Source organism: Epinephelus fuscoguttatus, linkage group LG19 (genome assembly GCF_011397635.1).
Source record: "Epinephelus fuscoguttatus linkage group LG19, E.fuscoguttatus.final_Chr_v1".
Classification (NCBI taxonomy): Eukaryota; Metazoa; Chordata; class Actinopteri; order Perciformes; family Serranidae; genus Epinephelus; species Epinephelus fuscoguttatus.
This window is the reverse complement of record NC_064770.1, coordinates 3,540,407-3,560,250: the sequence shown is the minus strand read 5'-3', so window position 1 is coordinate 3,560,250 and position 19,844 is coordinate 3,540,407. Positions and strand designations below refer to the sequence as shown.

At 41.5% G+C, this 19,844-nt stretch overlaps 1 protein-coding gene across 5 annotated transcripts in view; it reads left to right on the top strand.

Annotated features, from left to right (window-relative positions):
• Window positions 1-19,844, top strand: part of LOC125878816 (potassium voltage-gated channel subfamily C member 1-like) — a 159,448-nt gene that overhangs the window by 82,044 nt on the left and 57,560 nt on the right. For all 5 annotated transcript variants that reach the window (XR_007447793.1, XM_049560221.1, XM_049560218.1 and 2 more), the window contains exons 2-3: window positions 6,618-6,749; window positions 12,745-13,606. Coding sequence is in view for 4 of the 5 variants with exons in the window: in XM_049560221.1 (XP_049416178.1) it covers window positions 6,618-6,749; window positions 12,745-13,606 (994 nt within the window). In the remaining variant the exon portion in view is untranslated. The remainder of the gene's footprint in view (window positions 1-6,617; window positions 6,750-12,744; window positions 13,607-19,844) is intronic.

Below are 19,844 nucleotides of genomic sequence, written 5' to 3'. Positions count from 1 at the left end.
TATCCAAATGATCAGATCATTTCTCACTGTCTATGCTCTCATTTGGTCACTTTATTAAGCAACATGGTGTGACATTTCATAGCTATGCAGACGACACACAATTTTATATATCTGCATCATCCAACAAACCCAACAGTCTTCATCATTTAACAGAATGCTTATGGAGTGGTACAATGTACTTTCTAAAGCTATTGGGGCTGTTTGAATGTTTAAATTTTACGAAACCTCAAAATTTGCAGAACAGGTTCAATTTAGAGCCCCAAAAGCCTGGGTGTCTTTATAGATAACAACATGAGTTTAAGACAGCACACTGACTGTGTCACAGAGACCACATTTTTCAGCCTAAGAAGTATAAAACCTCATTCCTACAGTACAAAAAACCCACTTCCACTCAGTAGCATTTGGTTTTTGTATGTAATAGGAAAGGTACAATCGGCATTCACACTCAGATCAGATGACTCTTCAGTCATAGTCATATGACTAGTCATAGGTATTTATCAGCTCTAGCTCTGATCGGCTTTGATGGAAACACAACACCCAGATAGATGCACTAATTTTAGCCCCTTAATGGCAAAATTCATTGCCAGGTCGCCACAGAATACTGTCTGTCTCCATGGAAGCAGCGCTTGAACATCATTCCAAATTAAGTCAGCACCGAGTTTGAAGGAAAGACTGAAGTAAGAGATAGATATATATATATATAAAAAGGAGTAACCACGGTCACATTTTCAAAGGCCTCCTTGCTGGTTTCTACTGTTTACTAGCCTGTTTTCTAGAGGTCAATCAATCAATTTTATTTATAAAGCCCAATATCACAAATCACAATTTGCCCCACAGGGCTTTACAGCATAGGACATCGCTCTGTCCTTAGGACCCTTGCAGCAGATAAGGAAAAGCTCCCCCCAAAAAAACCTTTAACGGGGGAAAGAAAATGGTAGAAACCTCAGGAAGAGCAGCTGAGGAGGGATCCTCTTCCAGGACGGACAGACGTGCAATAGATATCGTACAGAACAGATCAACAGGGGTAAAAGTTGGGGGAAAAAATTGATACAGCATAGTATTGCGATATTTTTGTGTGGCACTATTACATTGTCACACATGGCTAAGTATTTATTTTTTATTACAGAAATTATTAATGTGACAAATACAAATTAAACTTTAGGTAGCCTACTAGAATAATAAAATTTATTGTTTTTTCACTCCACTAGATACATTTTGCTGCTACACAAAATGCTTAAGTGAGATAAACAGACTTAAAAATTTATCTCATTAGATAAAACAAATGTTGACAAATTTTCTTTTGAGGACATACAGTAATTTACAGTTGAAAAAAGGGAATAAATCACAATATATCACAATACATTTTAAAAAAAACCCCACAAACACAAAAAGGCATACAGAAGAAGAAGACACAGTAGTGTCATGTGCATTGCTCTACTCTACTGGCAATGGGAAAGGAGTCTGTTGCCTATTTCTAGTAGGTTTTCCCATCATTAAAAAAACTGTGTACACACACTAATTTGGGTGGGAAAACAGTATAACAGTCAGACTAAATTTTGCACCTGAATAGGCTGGCACATACTGCAGCTGCTGAGTCTTAACCAAAACAAGTAATAGGGACCACAGGGGAGATCTTTACACTGGATCCTTGGCCTTTTTAGAATCAGTCATCACCCATTACCATTCTGGCAGCGAAGTGTTAGCAGGGTACTGGTGTCCTGAAGCGCCTTTTTGAAAAGTTCAAAGATTTTCAACCAGAAACGTTCAGAGCAGCCACACAAAAAAAAGTCTAAGCGCTATGAGAAAAGACACTGGGTGCAGCGCTTATAGGTGGCTAAAACAGCCGCGCATACTTTCTCCTCATTTGGAACAACTGAAATAAGACGCTGGCAGTCAGAAAAATAAAAAAAACGCTATGTGGACACTTGGCCTGAGTTGGCTGTTTCTCTCTCTCTACTACTTAGCTGCAGCTTGCAGGTCATCAAACACTAGGGAACTGCCCATTGGTCCGACAGCCCATTGGTTCGACATCCCATTGTTCCGACCATATTAAACCCATTGTTCCGAAGTCCTGTTGTTCCGAAATCATCATGATGCCCTGTGGTTAAGGTCTGGTTAGGTTTAGGCACAAAAACCACTTGGTTAGAGTTAGGAAAAGATCATGGTGTGGGTTAAAATGAAAAAGAAAGTGGCAAACACATATGCCGTGAGCCTGCTTCGCCTCAAGCCCTTCCCAGTTGACCCAGAGCCGGCCGCGGTGCACCATCAAGGTAGAATTATGTCCGCCGGGAGCCGTTCGGCACCGCGGACCGTCGGACTAATGGGATGTCGGACCAATGGGCTATCGGACCAATGACGTGGACCCAAACACTACAGTATTAAATATACCAACAGTAAAGATGTTTGGAGACCTCTTTCCTTTTTTTGGACATAAACTGTGGAGCAGCCTGCACATAATATTCAAACTGTTAAAGGGCTTGTCTTTTCAGTCTTCCATATTTAATTGAAATGTTTGATTTTCTACTCTGTTTAATGTTATTTGAAATTGTTCATGTTTTTTTTTCATTCAATGCATTCTCAGCTGCATCTTATGTATAAAAATGATAATGTTTATTAATGTTATAATTATTAGAGGCTTTGCTGATTCATGGTGATGACAAGACTGAGACTTTACTGCATCCAGCCAAAAATTTGCTTTTCCAAGTCACCCCCGATATGTAATTTTTTGCATAAATTATGCACAACTTATGGATAATTTACAGTCGTCACACATTGATGGTACTCACATAATGTATGTACATCACATTACCTTATTGTTCCATCACAAATGTTCTTATTTAAACCAAAACATGATCTTCTTTCTAAAACTGATCATGCGGTTTTGTTGTCTAAACCTAACTGCGACCATTCCACAACATGAACCACGTGTTATAGTGTGTTTCAGCTTTGCATCACGTGAGACAATTAAAGGTAACTGCCATATTTCATGGAGAGATGTATATATTTTTAAGAAGTTGCTTTTTTGGATGTTCAATAAAATAATCTGGAAGATATCTTCTTGATGTTTATTGAGACTCAGTGGTCACTGAATATGTTTAGATGCAAAGTCACTACGAGATGCAGAGGTACTTGACAAAGCGTCAACCACCCTGTGGGTGCTGAACTTGCTACCAGTGTTGGGCAAGCTAGTTGGAAAATGGAGAGAGCTAAGCCACCAATTACTCTACATCAAAATAAAGTTTCACTACATTGAAGAGAATCTCCAGAGAAATGTAGTAAGCCAAGGTAAGAGAAAATGACAAAAGTAGCGACTTGCAAAGCTACTTTGATTTATGTCAAATCAGCGTTTTCTCAGTGATTAAAAAATGTTAGCCAAACAGGCAGGCAATAAATATTCAGTTTAACTTTATTATAAAATAACAGACTTAAATTAAGACTTTGTTGTTTCTTTTTGCTGTAAGGCTATTTGACTCAGAAAGTAGTGACATTACCACCACGCCACTGAGAAATGTAGTTAAAGGTTGATTATGTAGAATGAGCGGAATACCGCCATCTAGTGTATCTAGATCGTAGTCGCAACTACAAAAAATAATTCCAGCAGTCGGGTTGCCAGGTACGATGCCAAGTGTGTGAAGCCATCAGCCTGTACCGCTGCAGGCCACGTTGGGTTGGCGACTACTTCATTAACCTGTGCCAGCTTGTTAGGTGCTTGCTCATATTTGAGCCATTTCCGCGTGCGTTCTTAAGCCGTGGGAATCCTTTATTTGAGTCCATCGAGCAAATGCTTTGCCAATATTAACTCTCGTCTTTGCCCTTCTCCGGTCACTCTGTTGCTGGGATGGATAACGCACCGTTCTCCTGGGCTCTAAAGCAGCTGCTGGACATGCAGACTCCATCATGCCGAGCATAGAGACTGTACTTGGCAACCAGCAATGCCCGGCCGCTATTGGCTGGTATGATGTAAACATGACATCATTGTCGACCCCGTCAAAATTTATAAAATTATTTAATTCAGACAAAATATCATTTTTCAAGGAAATGCTATACTTTTATTCTGCACCCCTCTAAACGCACTGTGGATGTATTATTTTTAAAAAAATTATAGCTTTTAATAATTATTCTGTATAATCAACCTTTAAGGTTGTTACGTAGCTACTTGCTGCTAGCCCATCTACTTCCTTTTGGAATGAGCAGGGAACCAAATCACCTTTATGTGCACGACATTGTGATCCTCATCTCACAGTAAATGTATATGTTTTTGTATGATATACATGTCAAAAATTCCAAACTTCAAAGAAAAGAAACTTTGCCCTAAAGGGTCAGTCCAACCAAAAAACATATTTTACTTTAGTGTAAATAGGTTAATTTTGTCTACTCAAATTAGATTCAGTGTAGAAAGGTTTCTTTTTTTCAAACAATGAGTTTTTAAGGGTTTTTAATGAGTTTTTTTCCTTAAAAACTCATTGTCTGGAAAAAAAAAAACCTTTCTACACTGAACATTTTACTTTACCTCCAGTGATATCTTTCCATGTTCAACTTCAGATGTCTTATGAAGTTGGAAATTGTTGCATCTTCATCTGTAATTTCAACACACAGGTTTTATATATCGAAATTCTTTTTTTTTTTTGTTTGTTTGTTTTTTGTCTGATTGAGATTCTGATTCTGACTAAGTAGTCTTTGTACCCGAGCAAAATTATCTTTGGAATCATTTTCTCTAACTGGAGCTCAGTAACGACATGTTAGTTCTTTATGGTTCTGTCTTTCAACTTGATTGAATGCTGTCAAATTCATTCAAACAAAGTGAATCATCTGGGGAATTAAATGTTAACATGTTGGGTATGAACTGTGTTAACATTAGTTGATTCAGGAAACTGTTCTGAATTTTTAAATAACACACTTTTTAATCTTTGGTTTTGAGGGAAGGTATCAAGTATTTTTTAAATTCTCTGCATTATTTTGGCTGATCTCTATAAACAGAAATTTGCATATGAATGCTAATAAGTAAAAAAAACAAACCAAAAAAAGGTAATAAAAAGATAAATCTTTATCTGCTGATAGCTGATAGAGATTGCATTTCAGCCAGTGCTAATGCCTCTATTGCTCTCCACATGGAATGTTTACCTGCTGCTCAACCGTGATTGGTCAATACTACTCGGACTACAAACAGAAACCAGAACACTTCCAAATCTCGAACACTTGCCTACAGATTTATTCATATGCAGATATCTGTTCATAGACATTGTGTTTAAAGCAACTGTTTGCTAACATGTTAGTCATATCCGCTTTTTAAAGACATAATTAACACATCAAGTTTGTGTTCTACCACACATTTTTTTATATATCTTGTAATCATGCTTTTCCCCACCATCATATCACAAACTGTTTTTGCTTGGTTGCTTCTTGGTGTATGGTTTTTGATATACCTGAGTTTCAGAAGACTAACTATGTACTGACAGTGAAAATGTGATGAGATGAGTATCTGTGTAGCTCAGTATCTGCATGATTGTGAGGCAGGGCAGGCAAGAAAAAACATCTGGGTTAAAAGGGAGTCAAAAGCTTTAGAAAACACGCTTAAGTGATGTTCGGAGTCCTTGAGATTTGCGTACGCTTGAACAAACACTGACATCTATCCCATAATTTAGACAGGTAACTGGTCCTCCGCACACACTGGGAGGACCTCAACACATCCAGACATTGCATTGAGCACAGAGAGAGGAAGGTGCTGGGGAGCAGAGAGAGAGAGACAGAGAGAGAGATGGGAGGGCAAGAAGTGGTAGGGGGCAGGGGAATGCTGCAGAGAAAAGCAAATCTAATACATGCTGGACCACAGTACAGAAAATAATACGTGACATAAAACGCATGAATGATTTGGCAGTTGCAAGGTTGTTGGGTGTGTGTGTGTGTGTGTGTGTGTGTGTGTGTGTGTGTGTGTCCATTGTGTACTACACAAAGATGATCATTGATCCTGTGCTGATAGAAAAAAGACTACTCAACCTATGTGTGGCACATCTACATCCATTTTATGATACATGACATATGCCATCATAATGGTGTTCACAGTAATGCATGCATCTCCTTATTCCTCCCATGTGTATATACCAACTTAGTGTCTCTTTCCATACACACTATCTATTTTTTTACTTTCTCTCTTGCAAACACATGCATGCACACACACACACACACACACACACACACACACACACACACACAGATACCTCATGTACCTCATTACTTTTACACCCTCCATCCATCATCCTCCCCTCCCTCTCTGTTTCTTACTGTGCTGTTATCAATGGGATTGCAGCAGTCAGGACATTTTCACTGAATTACCAGCATTCCTCCACTCTCCTCAGTGTGTTATTGGCGCCCCCTGTCTGAAGCCTGTTGGCATAACCACTGCTTTCCTCATACTGCAATGTCCCAAACCCCTCTCTTTACCAGCAATCACATAAACACTAAAATATATATGACAAAGGTGTAAACTGGCCACAGAAATGTTGGTGTGCAGATGTAAAAGTTTACTGTAGTGTACTTGAATACCAGGAGATGATGCGTGATTGATGTGAACATTCTGGAGTTGTAACAACCCCCCACCCCCTCTGTTTGTGTCTCTGCAGTATGTGGCATTTGCCTCGCTCTTCTTCATCCTTCTGTCCATCTCCACCTTCTGCCTGGAGACCCACGAAGCCTTCAACACCATCTACAATAAAACAGAAAATGTCACTGTTGGCAATGTGACACATGAGGAGGTACAGTGCAGTTTTAATGAATAGTTTTTTTGTTTGTTTGTTTTGATATGTTAATGTGACTGTAAAAGGAACACTGCAGTGATCTAGTGTTGCTTCTCTCTAAAGTTGGGAGACTTTTGTGACAGATTCAAAAATGAATGACAAAAATGAGGCAGAGGCCGAGATATACTGATTTAAAGTCTCAAAAATACTCAGTCCTACATTTCCCATGATGCAACTGTAGCATCATATTGCAAGGAAAAAGTGCACATTCTTAAATTGTGGAGCTGAGCAGTGCTGTTCATGATTAGTAAGCTAACAATGTGTAAAACCAGTAGATTGCCGCTTGACTGAGACATAACTAGTGGTTAGAAACTCACTCACAAGAACAAGGTGAGTTTGATTTAGTGGTAGTTAGTTATGCTAGGAAGTGAAGTGTCTATCAAGTTAATTACACAGTACAGGATGAATAACATGAGAGGCTTTTATAAACTCAATAAACAGGCCTTATAAACTGGGTTTAAATGATCTTTTTTTCATCCCTGACATTGTTTCCTCAAAATTTTGTGGCTGGATTCAATGTTTGAAAGGGCATGAAATTAATTAGGGTCCGAGCGACAAAGTCGTCCGAGGACCCTATTGAAATTGCGCTGTTTATTATTATTATTGTTCTTGCAACATTTCGTGCCCCAATTTCGCCCCTTTCCCAAACTTGAAAATGCTTCTAACTTTCCACATTCGTCTGGCCACATCCGAAATTCGATATTTTTGGGTGGTTGCGTATGGTCGGCGCGAAATGCCGAAACAGCGCCCCCTATAAATTTTCAAAATACCCTCCCCATTGGGGTTAGTTTGTCGTAGGCAAACGAAATTTGGTACGCACATGCATCATACCGAGACACACAAAAAAGTCTCTTGACGTCATGGCAAAATCCCAACAGGAAGTTGGCCATTTTGTTTTGAATTTTTTTGTTATGGCGATTTCCACAACTTACATTTGAACGAACTTGTCCTAGGGATTTCATCCTATCGACTTCAAAGTTGGTACAGATCGAAATTTCGAGTGGCTCTCCCACCAACATACTTGATCTCAGCAGCTTCAAACTTGCTGGACATGATGATGGCTCTGCCCCGAATGCCCCGATATGTTAATATCCCACCTTACTCATAGAGCCCCCTGGTGGGAACAGGAAGTGACCAGTTTTTACTTTAACATGTACTAATGCCACAAACTTGACCGCATCAACTTCATTCCACTTCTAATGCATGCAGAACAAGTTGGTGAAGCTACCTTATGAACGCTTTGAAGCTACGTCTAATGGTGTCCATGTGGCGGTGTGGCGACTATCGATCCCTCGCCACTAAATACGTTTGCCTTTTTGATGGCTTCAGCGACCTCATCTCCTCATGAAAATTGATACACAGGTCAAGAATGGCGAGCTCTTACATCTGATAGGGGTGTCGCCCATGGGGGGGACAAAATGCCTCTATAGCGCCCCCTTGAAATTTTCAAAAACCCCTCCCCATAGGGTTTTTTTTGGAGTTGGAACATGAAAATTGGTACACATGTGTATGTTGCAGATGCACATAAAAGTCTCTGGTACCAATGGTCTACTCCAAACAGGAAGTCGGCCATTTTGATTTTGACTTGTCATTTTGGCGTGATTACCACATGTTGTATTTTAACGAACTAGTCCTAGGGATTTCATCCAATCGACTTCAGATTTTTTATAGATCATCCAGAGACCATGCTGATCAATAGTTATTAAAAGCTTTTCTCTTTGTCAAGGGGTGTGGCTGCTATGGTGCCTCCCTTGCCACCAAATACGTTTGGCTTTTTGATGGCTTCAGCGACCTCATATCCTCATGAAAATTGATACACAGGTCAAGAATGGTGAGCTCTTGTGTCTGATAGGGGCGTCGCCCATGGGGGGGGCAAAATGCCTCTATAGCGCCCCCCTGAAATTTTCAAAAACCCCTCCCCATAGGGTTTTTTTTTGAGTTGGAACATGAAAATTGTGCATGTTGTCCAGACGCACATAAAAGTCGCTGGCACCAATGGTCTATTCCAAACAGGAAGTCGGCCATTTTGATTTTGACTTGTCATTTTGGCGTGATTTCCACATGTTGTATTTTAACGAACTAGTCCTAGGGATTTCATCCAGTCGACTTCAGATTTTTTACAGATCATCCAGAGACCATGCTGCTCAAAAGTTGTGCTCTGCATGTCTGTAGGTCAAAGGGTGTGGCTGCTGTGGTACTTCCATTTTTGATCCATCGCCATGCATATTCAAGCAGCTCTCTCTCCCACATAATTCATCCAAACTGCTTCGAATTTCTGTACATGATAAGAGCCCCACCCTCAATGCCTCCATATGCTCATAGGCAATCTCGCTCATGGCGCCCCCTCGTGGAAACAGGAAATGCCATCTTTTACACTTACAAACGCCAACCTCAAGCTCCTGACCTGATCAACTACATTGTGTGGCCACATGACGATCACGTTGATGGATCTCCACAGTAACACACAAGTCCTGTCATGTTGCAGGCCACGGCAGTGGCGACTTTTCATCCTTCGCCACGGAACATCAACTTGATATAAATCCTTCATGTATTGTCCGATTTGTTCGAAATTTCACATGTGATGAGGGTCCACCCCTGAACGCACTTGCCCACATCTGGTTACGCTCATGCCGCCCCCTTGTGGAAACAGGAAATGCCCTATTATACATTGACATTGTCCAATTTGCTCGAAACTTCACATGCATGATGACGGTCCACCCCTGAATGCACCTGCCCACATCTGGTTATGCTCATAGCACCAAATGGCAGATGAACGAAACATAGCGTTTTTTGCTCCTGCCAGGTTTTTTCTCCCTTCTCGCTCTGCGCCACAACACCTGCATGCCTCAGGCCCCCGCGGTTGCATGGTTGAGCGAGGGCCCGATCACAGCTGCTTGCAGCTTTAATTCTTACTGCTGCTGCTGGTGACCTCGGGTTTAGATAAAGGTAATAAGGATTGCCCTCATATGAGCTTTTCTGTTGCTATTCACCCACTAGGCCTGTCATGATAATTATGTTACCGACTTATTTTACGATATATGGACATAACCTTGATCATTTTGCTGACCTCGTTATTGTGTTTAGGCTACGTGTGTTTGTATGAGTATGCAAAAGATTATCACCAACATTTTAGCCAAAATGATGCCAGAATAAACAGCAGGGTGGCCCTACAATTATAAGACTTGGGTGTAGCAGACCTTCCTTTTCCCTCTATTCCACCTACTTACACAAGTACAAAGAAAAATTAAAGCTGCAAGCAGTGCAACTCGGGGGTGCTGGTAGGACGCTGGCTGACACGGCAGTTCATTTCTGTTAAAGTCAGACATTGCACGCAGGAGTGAGATGGCTTATCTTTCATAGAGTGTGGGCCCTAGAATGACCTATTTCATATTTTGTACCACCTACTCTTTACGCTATGAGGCGCTGTAGATTGCACTAATGATATGTCATGTTTTGGTACATCAAATATATGCCACACCATGTAAATTTCAGGTAAATTAAAAGATGAGTATCTGAAAAGATGTACTTCCTATTGCCAGTACATGGCAACAGGAAGTACAGCATGGAAAATGCCAAAATTGACCATGAAATTCAAAATGGCCAACTTCTTGTTGGGTTTGGCCTATGTGTCCAAGAGGCATTTTTGTGCATCAGGGTGTGATACATGTGCATACCAATTTTCGTTCATGTCGTTAAAACATGCCGTAGGGGCTGTTTCTTTAAAGGGTGTGGCCAAGCCTTTGTGCCATGCCCAAGTTTCAGGCAGATTGAACCAAGTTAATGCCAAGTGCTGTGTTATGGTGAAACGTTGACCTTCACCGCAACACCAAGGTGATGCGCTTTGATGAAAACTTACAGTTTCCACAATATAGCATCATCAAGGTCTTGTGCCTTTTTTGACCAAATTTGAGGTGGATCTGGTCAGTTTTGTAGGAGATGTACATCAAAGTATATAAACTAATAAATACTAATTATTGGCATGTAGATGGTTCAGGACGGGACTGTTAAGTTTGGAGCAGATTACAAACTACTTTTCATCTGTAAGGTCTTTCGATGGAACACACCGACTTTGGAGTCGATTTAATTAAATCTCTAGGAGAAGTCTGTTAAAGTATGACCCCTGAAAATGGCCAAAGATGCACAAAAGTGGCACAGTAAATTCAAAATTGCCGACTTCCTGCTGGGTTTAAAGAATGGGTCCAAGAGACTTTTCTGTATGTCTTGGGACATTACATGTGCCTACCAATTTTCATACATGTAGGTCAAACCAGCTTCGGGGGCTGTTTTGTAGAAATTTTGTAGGGAGCGATACTGAGCCATTTTTTTGGCACCCAAGCATGGGACCCCTAAATATCACATTTTTGGCCAGATGTGATGTTTGTATTTCATGAGTTTTTGAGTATGTTAAGCCCCCCAAAAATGCAATCATTGGAGCAAATAATAATAATAATAATAATAATAATTCCTTAAGTATCAAGAGGGCCCTTGCCCACCTGTGGTCAGTGCTCTAGCCCTAATGAAACGACACTTCAAGATTACCCAATGTAGCCTGCAGTTTCACTTTTGAAGTTGAAAGGCCCTGACACACCAAGCTGACGGTCGGCCGTTGGACAAAGTCGGGCCGTCGGTGAGCATCTGTCGGCCTAGTTTTTGTGGTGTGTCCTGCACTGTCGGCCCTTCGGCGTCGGCAGCTTTTCAGCCGATTGAGCATGTTGAATGAGCGGTGGAGCTAGTCCGTGAAAGAGATCACTCTGATTGGCTGTTTAGGTTTTATTCCCTCGCCCCTGTAGCGAGTGAATCTGCCTGTAGTGAAACCGGGGCTAACCGGTGCTTCCTCCTCAGGCTGAGTGAAGTGGAGCCTGCAGAGGAAACACCGGTACCGTCTGATTGTAATAGTCAGTGGAGGTGCTGCGGTGCTCGGCTACACAGATAGGTAACACCTCGGCTGTCAGGATGTACCACTCTGTCACTCCGCTCTCTCTCACGCAGGCGTAGAACGTATGTGCCACTTGGCTGTCGGATGTAGTCCGTGTAGTGTGTTCAAATGCAACTGACACAGGGCGACATGAGGCGATGTAGATGACGCAACAGTTGGCTTTCGTTACTGCTAGTTCTTTGATGTCAGTTTGGTGTGTCCGCACCTGAAGAAGCACAGTCATCAGCCAAAAAGTACATTGCTCATAGTTTTTTCCCTCCAACCACTTAATGCTCCACTTCATAAATCCACCAGCAAACTGACTGGCTTCCAGGCCGTCCATTCCCAGGAGCCGAATGCAGCACACCAGCTGATTATTGAGGTAACTGCGGGGTTCCTGAAGCTTTGCTAGGCCTGTCTATTAGTCAAGAAGAGGAAGCATGACTTGGTTTTGTTTTTATTGGCCAAATTTTGTATTGAGTGTCAATCTGAACAATATAATAATTAAAACCAGTAAAAATACTAAATAAAGCAGTTTCACACTGAAAACATTGACTGTGTTTTTTAAACGCTCTTGTGGTGGAGGGGCTGCAAACTATGGTGGCTGATGAAAAAGCATTAAAACATGAAGGCACTAAAAATGTTTATATACTTTCTTGTATTACTTAACTGTTCATTACTTTTTTGAAAATATGTGATATTATATTTCATATTCCAATGCCAATGTCTGAATGAACAAAAACTTCATTGCCCTTTGAAAGGGTGTACTTGCTTTATTATGCTATTATATTATTATTTTGTCAATGGTATAAAATTGACAGTAATACACTGTAATTATTTTTGGGACAATATTTCTGGGACAATATATCATCCAACCAAAGTAGTTATCGTGACAGGCCTAACACACGCAAAGTGTAATTGAACTTTTGGTGAACATGGTATTGTGCCTTTGGGTATGTAACTTGTAATGAATGAATACATGAATCGGCAAAGGCAATATGAAAGCATCTAACCCCTTTTTTTCTCCCTTCTCTGCAGATAGTGTATGAGGTAGTCACGGATGGCTGGCTGACATACGTGGAGGGTGTCTGCGTCATTTGGTTCACCATTGAGGTGATGGCGCGTGTTGTCTTCTGCCCTGACAAGGCAGAGTTCTTTCGCAGCGCCCTTAACATCATTGACTTTGTGGCCATCGTGCCCTTTTACTTGGAGGTGGCGCTGAGTGGCCTCTCCTCCAAAACAGCCAAAGACGTGCTAAGCTTCCTGCGCGTGGTGCGCTTTGTCCGTATCCTGCGTATATTCAAGCTGACCCGCCACTTTGTCGGTTTACGGGTCCTGGGCCACACTCTGCGGGCGAGCACCAATGAATTCCTGCTGCTCATCATCTTCCTGGCGCTGGGCGTCCTCATCTTTGCTACCATGATCTACTATGCGGAACGCATCGGTGCCGACCCTGACGATCCAACAGCTGCAGCTCACACCAACTTCAAGAACATCCCCATCGGGTTCTGGTGGGCTGTGGTAACCATGACCACACTGGGTTATGGGGATATGTATCCTGAGACATGGTCAGGAATGCTGGTGGGTGCCCTCTGCGCCTTGGCTGGTGTGCTGACCATCGCTATGCCTGTACCTGTTATTGTCAACAACTTTGGCATGTACTACTCCTTGGCTATGGCCAAGCAGAAGCTCCCCAAGAAGAGGAATAAGCACATCCCCCGAGCGCCACAGCCTGGCAGCCCCAACTACTGCAAGCCAGATGCCCTGGCCATGGCAACCGCCTCGCCACACAGGCTGATGGGCAATGTACTTGGGCCAGGAATGGTGGGATCCGGCAGCATGATGGGTACTGGAGACTGCCCATTGGCACAGGAGGAGATTATCGAGATCAACAGGGCAGGTGAGTGATTGACCGAAATTGAGATCATGTGTGTATGTTAGAGTTCCAGTGGGCCTTGAAAGTTCATAAAGTGTGTGGATGTGAAGGGGAAAAAAGCCAACCCTGTAAAGTTTTTCAAAATGTGAACCCACATTGAATGTACCATATTTTTAATTTGGCAAAGTTTGGCATCCAAATGTAAAGGCTCAGCCATGCAAGCATTGTCAACATCAACATTTTTTTGTGTAAACTGATTGAGATACATTTATGCAAAGCAATAGCAAAGCAAACTTGTGGAAGTCTCTCGCCCTTAGTACAACTTTGATACCCTCAGTATCTTTCATTGTCCCAGGATCAAACCTTTTGATGGAGATGTTTAATTATCTCTTAAACTGTCAATCATTTTTTAGATTAACTGCCTGTTTTATCTAAAAATAATAAAATAGTGAAAAATGTGCAATACTATAAAATGCATAGTTAAAGATCAAGGTGACATCCTCAAAATAGCATTTCCCATGCAAATTTTCTGCCAGGCAGCGTGATGGATGCAATGTGAATGACATGAAATGTGCAAATTAAGCAATGCAAATGAAGCCAGTAGAGTGATTTTTCATACGCTTTCAGTTTAAAAATAGTTGTACCGGCAGAAGTTAATTGATCGATTCAGCGATTTCACGTGCATATGAAGTGAGTCAACACAAAATATTCTACCATTAAAACTCACACAAATAACGCAACATTGTGTTTGGTGTGAACACATTAGATTTGGTGCTGAAACCTGGCTGTGGTTGAGCACTAGAGGTCATGGGACATGTTTGTGTATTTGCCTGTATGGGCTTGGATGTTGTTTTCACATGGTTTGTCTCTGTTACAGAATAATTTGTTCTTGTATTATAAGTGTTATCCTCCCCTCTCCATTACTACTTACATTAGTTCCAATTTCTAAAGTTAGGTTCAATCTCAATACACCTTTGGCCCCTTCCACTAAGAACCCTCTGTTTTGCATGTTCACGTCTAGAAGTAGGGTGTCCCGACTCTTGCTGGGATAGATGGGTAGGGTAAAGTTTTAGGGCAACATGGCCAGAGGCACACTCCAAACAGAGTGTTATGAGAATCAATGGCAAGATGAGTGAATAAGCAACAGAAGAAACCTACAAATGAATTTTCTTCTTTTATAAAGATTTAAAAACTACGATAACAATCGTATTATCTTGGTTTAAAGGAGCAATAAGCGAAATTCATCATTTCTAGATTGAAGGAATTAAAAAATTGCTATGTGAAGAACTCGAGGTGTAATTTCATCTGGAGTATAGCATGACCTCACACACCCTCTCTCTGTGTTGATGTCCAGCCCATTGTTTACAAACTGGTCCGGCTGCGCGTTCATGTACATTCATATGAAACCCCCCCCTCCTCCTCCTCTCGGAGCCCTTGGCCCTCCCTCCCTATAAAAGGCTACAGCCAGTGAGCAATGGCAGGCCGTATTTTCGAAATAAAATGGCAGAGAGCAGAACGTCCACCTGAAGACGACCAGGATCTGACATTACCTCAAAAGAAACAACGGTTGTTGGCGAAGAAGTTGTCGGATAAAGAAAGGGACAGAACCTGGATTAACATTGGCCTTGCATTTCCAAGGTGGAGAGCACTGCAAGAGCTAAAGGTGCTACAATCTGACTCGGAGCTAGCTCTTCTTCTCCTGGACCTGGACAGGTACAACATAAAGTCAAATGTCTGTTTTAATTAGTGTTACAGTAACATTAAGCACATTTTGCTATGTCGATTCAGTTAAATTTACGATTGTAGCATGGGTTAATGTCCGGAGCTTGAGTTATTAGGGGCTCGGTCCCAGCAATGGGTCAGGCGTTTCGGTTGTGTTAGGTGGGTAGCCCGGCAGCCCAGCTAACATTTGCAATTAGCATTGTAAAATGTAGCCTGGCGGGCAGCCTGGCGGCTGTGTTTAGCTATTTCCCTGCCTACTTCAATGATGACGGAACCTGTAATAAATGTAATATATTTGCTGAGATGGAGGCGAGGCTCAGTGACCAGAAGAGCTGGTAGAAGCGCTCCATAGCTGCAAGATACTCCAGTAGCTGTAGTAGCTCTAGTGCTAACTCTGGGAGCTAACGCTAACATTCCTCTCTTCTCCGTGAGCCGGGAGCCCGTGAGCTCCCGGAATGTTAGCATGACAGCCGACTAGTGCTAACGCTAACGTCCCCACGCTTAAGCAGGCTCCCGGAACGTTAGCATGGCAGCCGACTAGTGCTAATGCTAACGTCCCCACGCTAGAGCTCACCAGAGCCGAGAAGCAGGCTCCAGGAATGTTAGCATGGCGGCTGACTAGTGCCAATGCTAAGCACTAATTGGCTGCCATGCTAACATTCCAACTCTCCTCCATGAGCCCGGCTCCTGGCTCAGTTGGAGTTGGAGCGTTAGCGTGGCAGCCGAGTAGTGCTAAGTAGTAGGTGTTGGAGAGCAGAGGTAGAGGGAGGAGTGGCTCATGACACACTTTGTTTTGGTCTACAGGCAGTGCACAACAGCGAACCTAGCGGTGAAACGATTTCACTTATTGCCCCTTTAAAATTGTTTCAATGGTTATCTTTATGACAAGCGTAACATTAAAAAAAAGCTAGTAGTTTGCTGATATCTCTGTTGCTAATATTAACTATTACATTACATTGTTATTGTTTATTTGTGCATGACAGTCTTGCATTTTGACATATTTCCATGTCACCCTCCCTCCCCCTTTGATAGCAACACTCAAAATATAACTTAAGTCCAGCGATAAATTTGCTGCAATTGTTACCACTCCTCTAATATTAGTGCAGCTGGGCAGGAAAGGACCACAGGTTTCTAACGTTAGACTACAGAACACCACTCGTGGCCTGGTAATGAAGCAATGTTCTTTTTTATTGAATGATGTTTGATTGATTGATTGATTGATTGATAGCGTGAAACATAAGTTGTGAACATCCATGCTTTTCTATCTCCATCAGAAGAATAGCAATTGTCATTGTGATAATACCATTAATGCCAAAGTTGCATCTGGGTATGTAAACACCACCAATGTCAATGACGACACTGATGACACATCAGGGTCTTGAAGGGTTGTCCCATTTTAAAAGGGTGCATTCAAATCAAGGGGTAGGGGTAAAATTTAATAAATGTCATTGGGCCTTAGTCACTGGCATGGTCTTAACAAAAATAGCTATGTACAACACTTCAAGTTTCTCACTCTCTCATCAAACTGATGACCAGAGGTCAGATTTCAAGCACTGAAGTGATGTGAGAAGTGTGTATCTAACAGGTTTTGAAGCTGTAAATAACTTGCTGATGTCCTCGTTCTTCCTAGAGAGGAGTTCACTAAAATAGATTTTAATTTACGATGGATGAGAAAGCTGGAAAAAAGGCTTATTACTTTCTCTCAAAAAATTCATCTCCTCCCTCTCACAGCCAGATGCTGTACCACCAAGGCCAACATGTTCAGATAATCCTGGATTGGGTCTTTAAAAATATACAGTATGTTTTGGCTGTTGAAGCATTGATCCAAGTCACATAATCTCTGCTTTGCTGTTTTAATTGACATGTCCATCATTTGCACTGATACATGATTGTGTGTGTTGGGGGGTAGAACTATGAATAGCCCTGAGATTGGAGAACTGACATGTAATCAGTGTGCATTTGTGTGTGAGTGCGTTTCTTCACTTAGATACTTGCTTCTAACTAAGCATTTGCAAGTACGTTGTTGGATATCATATGTTTCTGTTTTATGGTTCTGAGCATCTTTAGAATTTAGCATTAAAGATGTGCAAAATGCTACTGAGTCCATTAGAGAGATAGTTTGAGTCTTTTGAAGTGGGGTTGTATGAGGTACATAATACATAGTCAGTGTATTACATATACAGTAGTAGATGTCAGTTGGCACACCTGCAGTCTGAGGAAGCAGGTTGGAGTGCGACACCAAAGCTAAGCAATTTACTCTTGTGGAACGGTCAGCAACAAAACATATTTTAACCACCTAAAAAAAGTCACAACTAAAAAATCAATATCAGTTGAAGTATATGCTATGTTTAGAATATTTTCACTGATTTACATTACAGACAGTGATTTCCAATGAGGAACTGAAGCTGTTATATTGCTCCCTTCAAAGTCAGACTTTGTTAAAAAAAAAAACAACAACGACAACAACAGTGATTTAACATTGCTGAGCACAGGAGCTGCTGGTCTACCACTGCCTCAATTGGTTATTTTGTTTGTATTACTGGGCTAATTTTGATTTTTAAAATAGGTAGTTCAGATTCACCAAAGTCCCACAGTAACTCAACAAACTAAGTAACTGAGGCAGCTGTAAACCAGTAGTTCCCTTTTTCAGCAGGTCATATTTACTGTTTTTCAATGGATTCTGGTGGTTTGGACAATAGCATAGATGGGGAACTGAAGCCATTAACAACTTCCCCATCAAAACAAACTGACAGGAAGGTAAAGCAATCAAAATATTCTAAACATAATGTACACTCACAGGAACAGTGGGGACCAGGGGCCTCATTTATAAAGCTTGCTTACGCACAAAACGGGGCTTGAAAGTGGCGTACGCCACTTACCACGCAAAGGTTGTGATTTATAAAAATAAACTTGGCGGGAGAATGTGCGCACCTGTAAGCAAACTCTGAGTCATGCTTGCGCACATTTTGGAAGACACTGGCAAGTGGCGACGCAGACGGCGAGGTGGAGGAGTGGAGTCAAATTTTAATTGATGTCTCACACAAATTTAATGTCACGCTATATCCAACTTAGATCCACGTTATCATTGAAATTAAATCCAGCAGCCTTATTTTGCGCTTGGAGTGAGTGATAATTGTTTCATAAAAACTTTGTAAAATTCAACTCAAATCCTGAATTGAAATTCTTTCTAAATACGTATTTAATCCACACTGCCTCTAACGTCTCATTGTCCACTCTGTGAGCGCAGGAGGGGGAGAGGATGGCGCGACTGCATGGAATATATTTATTTATTTAGCTAAATATTTTCAGTGTATTTATCATATCTCGAAATACAGCCATTAAGCACAACTGTTACACTCACTTCATCAGCCCTACTTAGACATGTGCTGTTCATGACAAAACGGGCATGAAGAAGCGTGTTCGCCTATTACACTTTCATCTTTGAATTGTATTTCAAATTACACGTTGTATTTTGGGACAGGGATACCACTGGTTCATGCTGTAATTCAGGCCGGGTGTCTGATCAGACTAATTGCCATAAACATATAAATACTGCAGTGACCCTCGTGCGTAATTGTGCAAGATGGCACTGGCACATACTCCTTTTTGCCTCCACCTTTAATAAATGTGATTCTTTATGTCGCCCATCAATATCAAACATCTTCAAATTTAAAAGCAACACATTAACTACATGTTGGTAAAGGAGTAGAAATATTTGGTCTACCTTTAGATCAGACCACGTTTTTTTTTTTTTTTGTTTTGTTCTGTCACTGTCCGTGCAGTCCCACAGACATAGCTGACAGCATCAGCAGCGCTGATGTGTAGCCACTTTTTTTTCGCTTTCTTTTATAAGTGATCCCACTGCTGTGGCCACCAAATAAAATCTTTCTTCAGTCCTCCACCTCACGTTAAAGGGTCTCTAGCTCAGTCTCGGAGAAATTCTGTTTTTTGGTTCATTTCTCACCCGTCGCCGTGACTCACACAACGAGAGAACACTCACATGCCGGCTTATTTATATGCAGATAGCATTCATGAGGTGATTTGCATGACCATTTATGGTTGAACTAGGGCGTGTAGAGGGCAGAATATGAGGCGGATCTGGGTGCACAACTCCAGGAGGTCTGTGATTTATAAAGAGAACATTGCGTGGAAGTGTGCGTGCGCACAGTTTTATAAATCAGATTATTTTTTGGCGCACGCTATTTTCAGCTTTTGGGCGCACGCCAACTTTTAGTATGAATCCTAAGCACTCTTTTATAAATGATGCCCCAGGTGATTAAAACCGGTAAAAACACTAATAAAGCAGTGTCACGTCACAAGTTACAAGTTTCACGTTCAGTGTTTCTCCGACACTGTTTATCAAATTGCAGAGGGGCCGCTGGCCCAGCACCTGCTACTGTGTTCTCACCTTTTTTCTTCAGTAACATTCAGAAGGTTTTTATCTGGAGCCAGATTTTCTGCAAAGGTCTCTTCCTCTCCAAAACAAACAGACCCAGTGATTTAAACCAGTAAAAATACTAAATGAAGCAGTTTCACATTT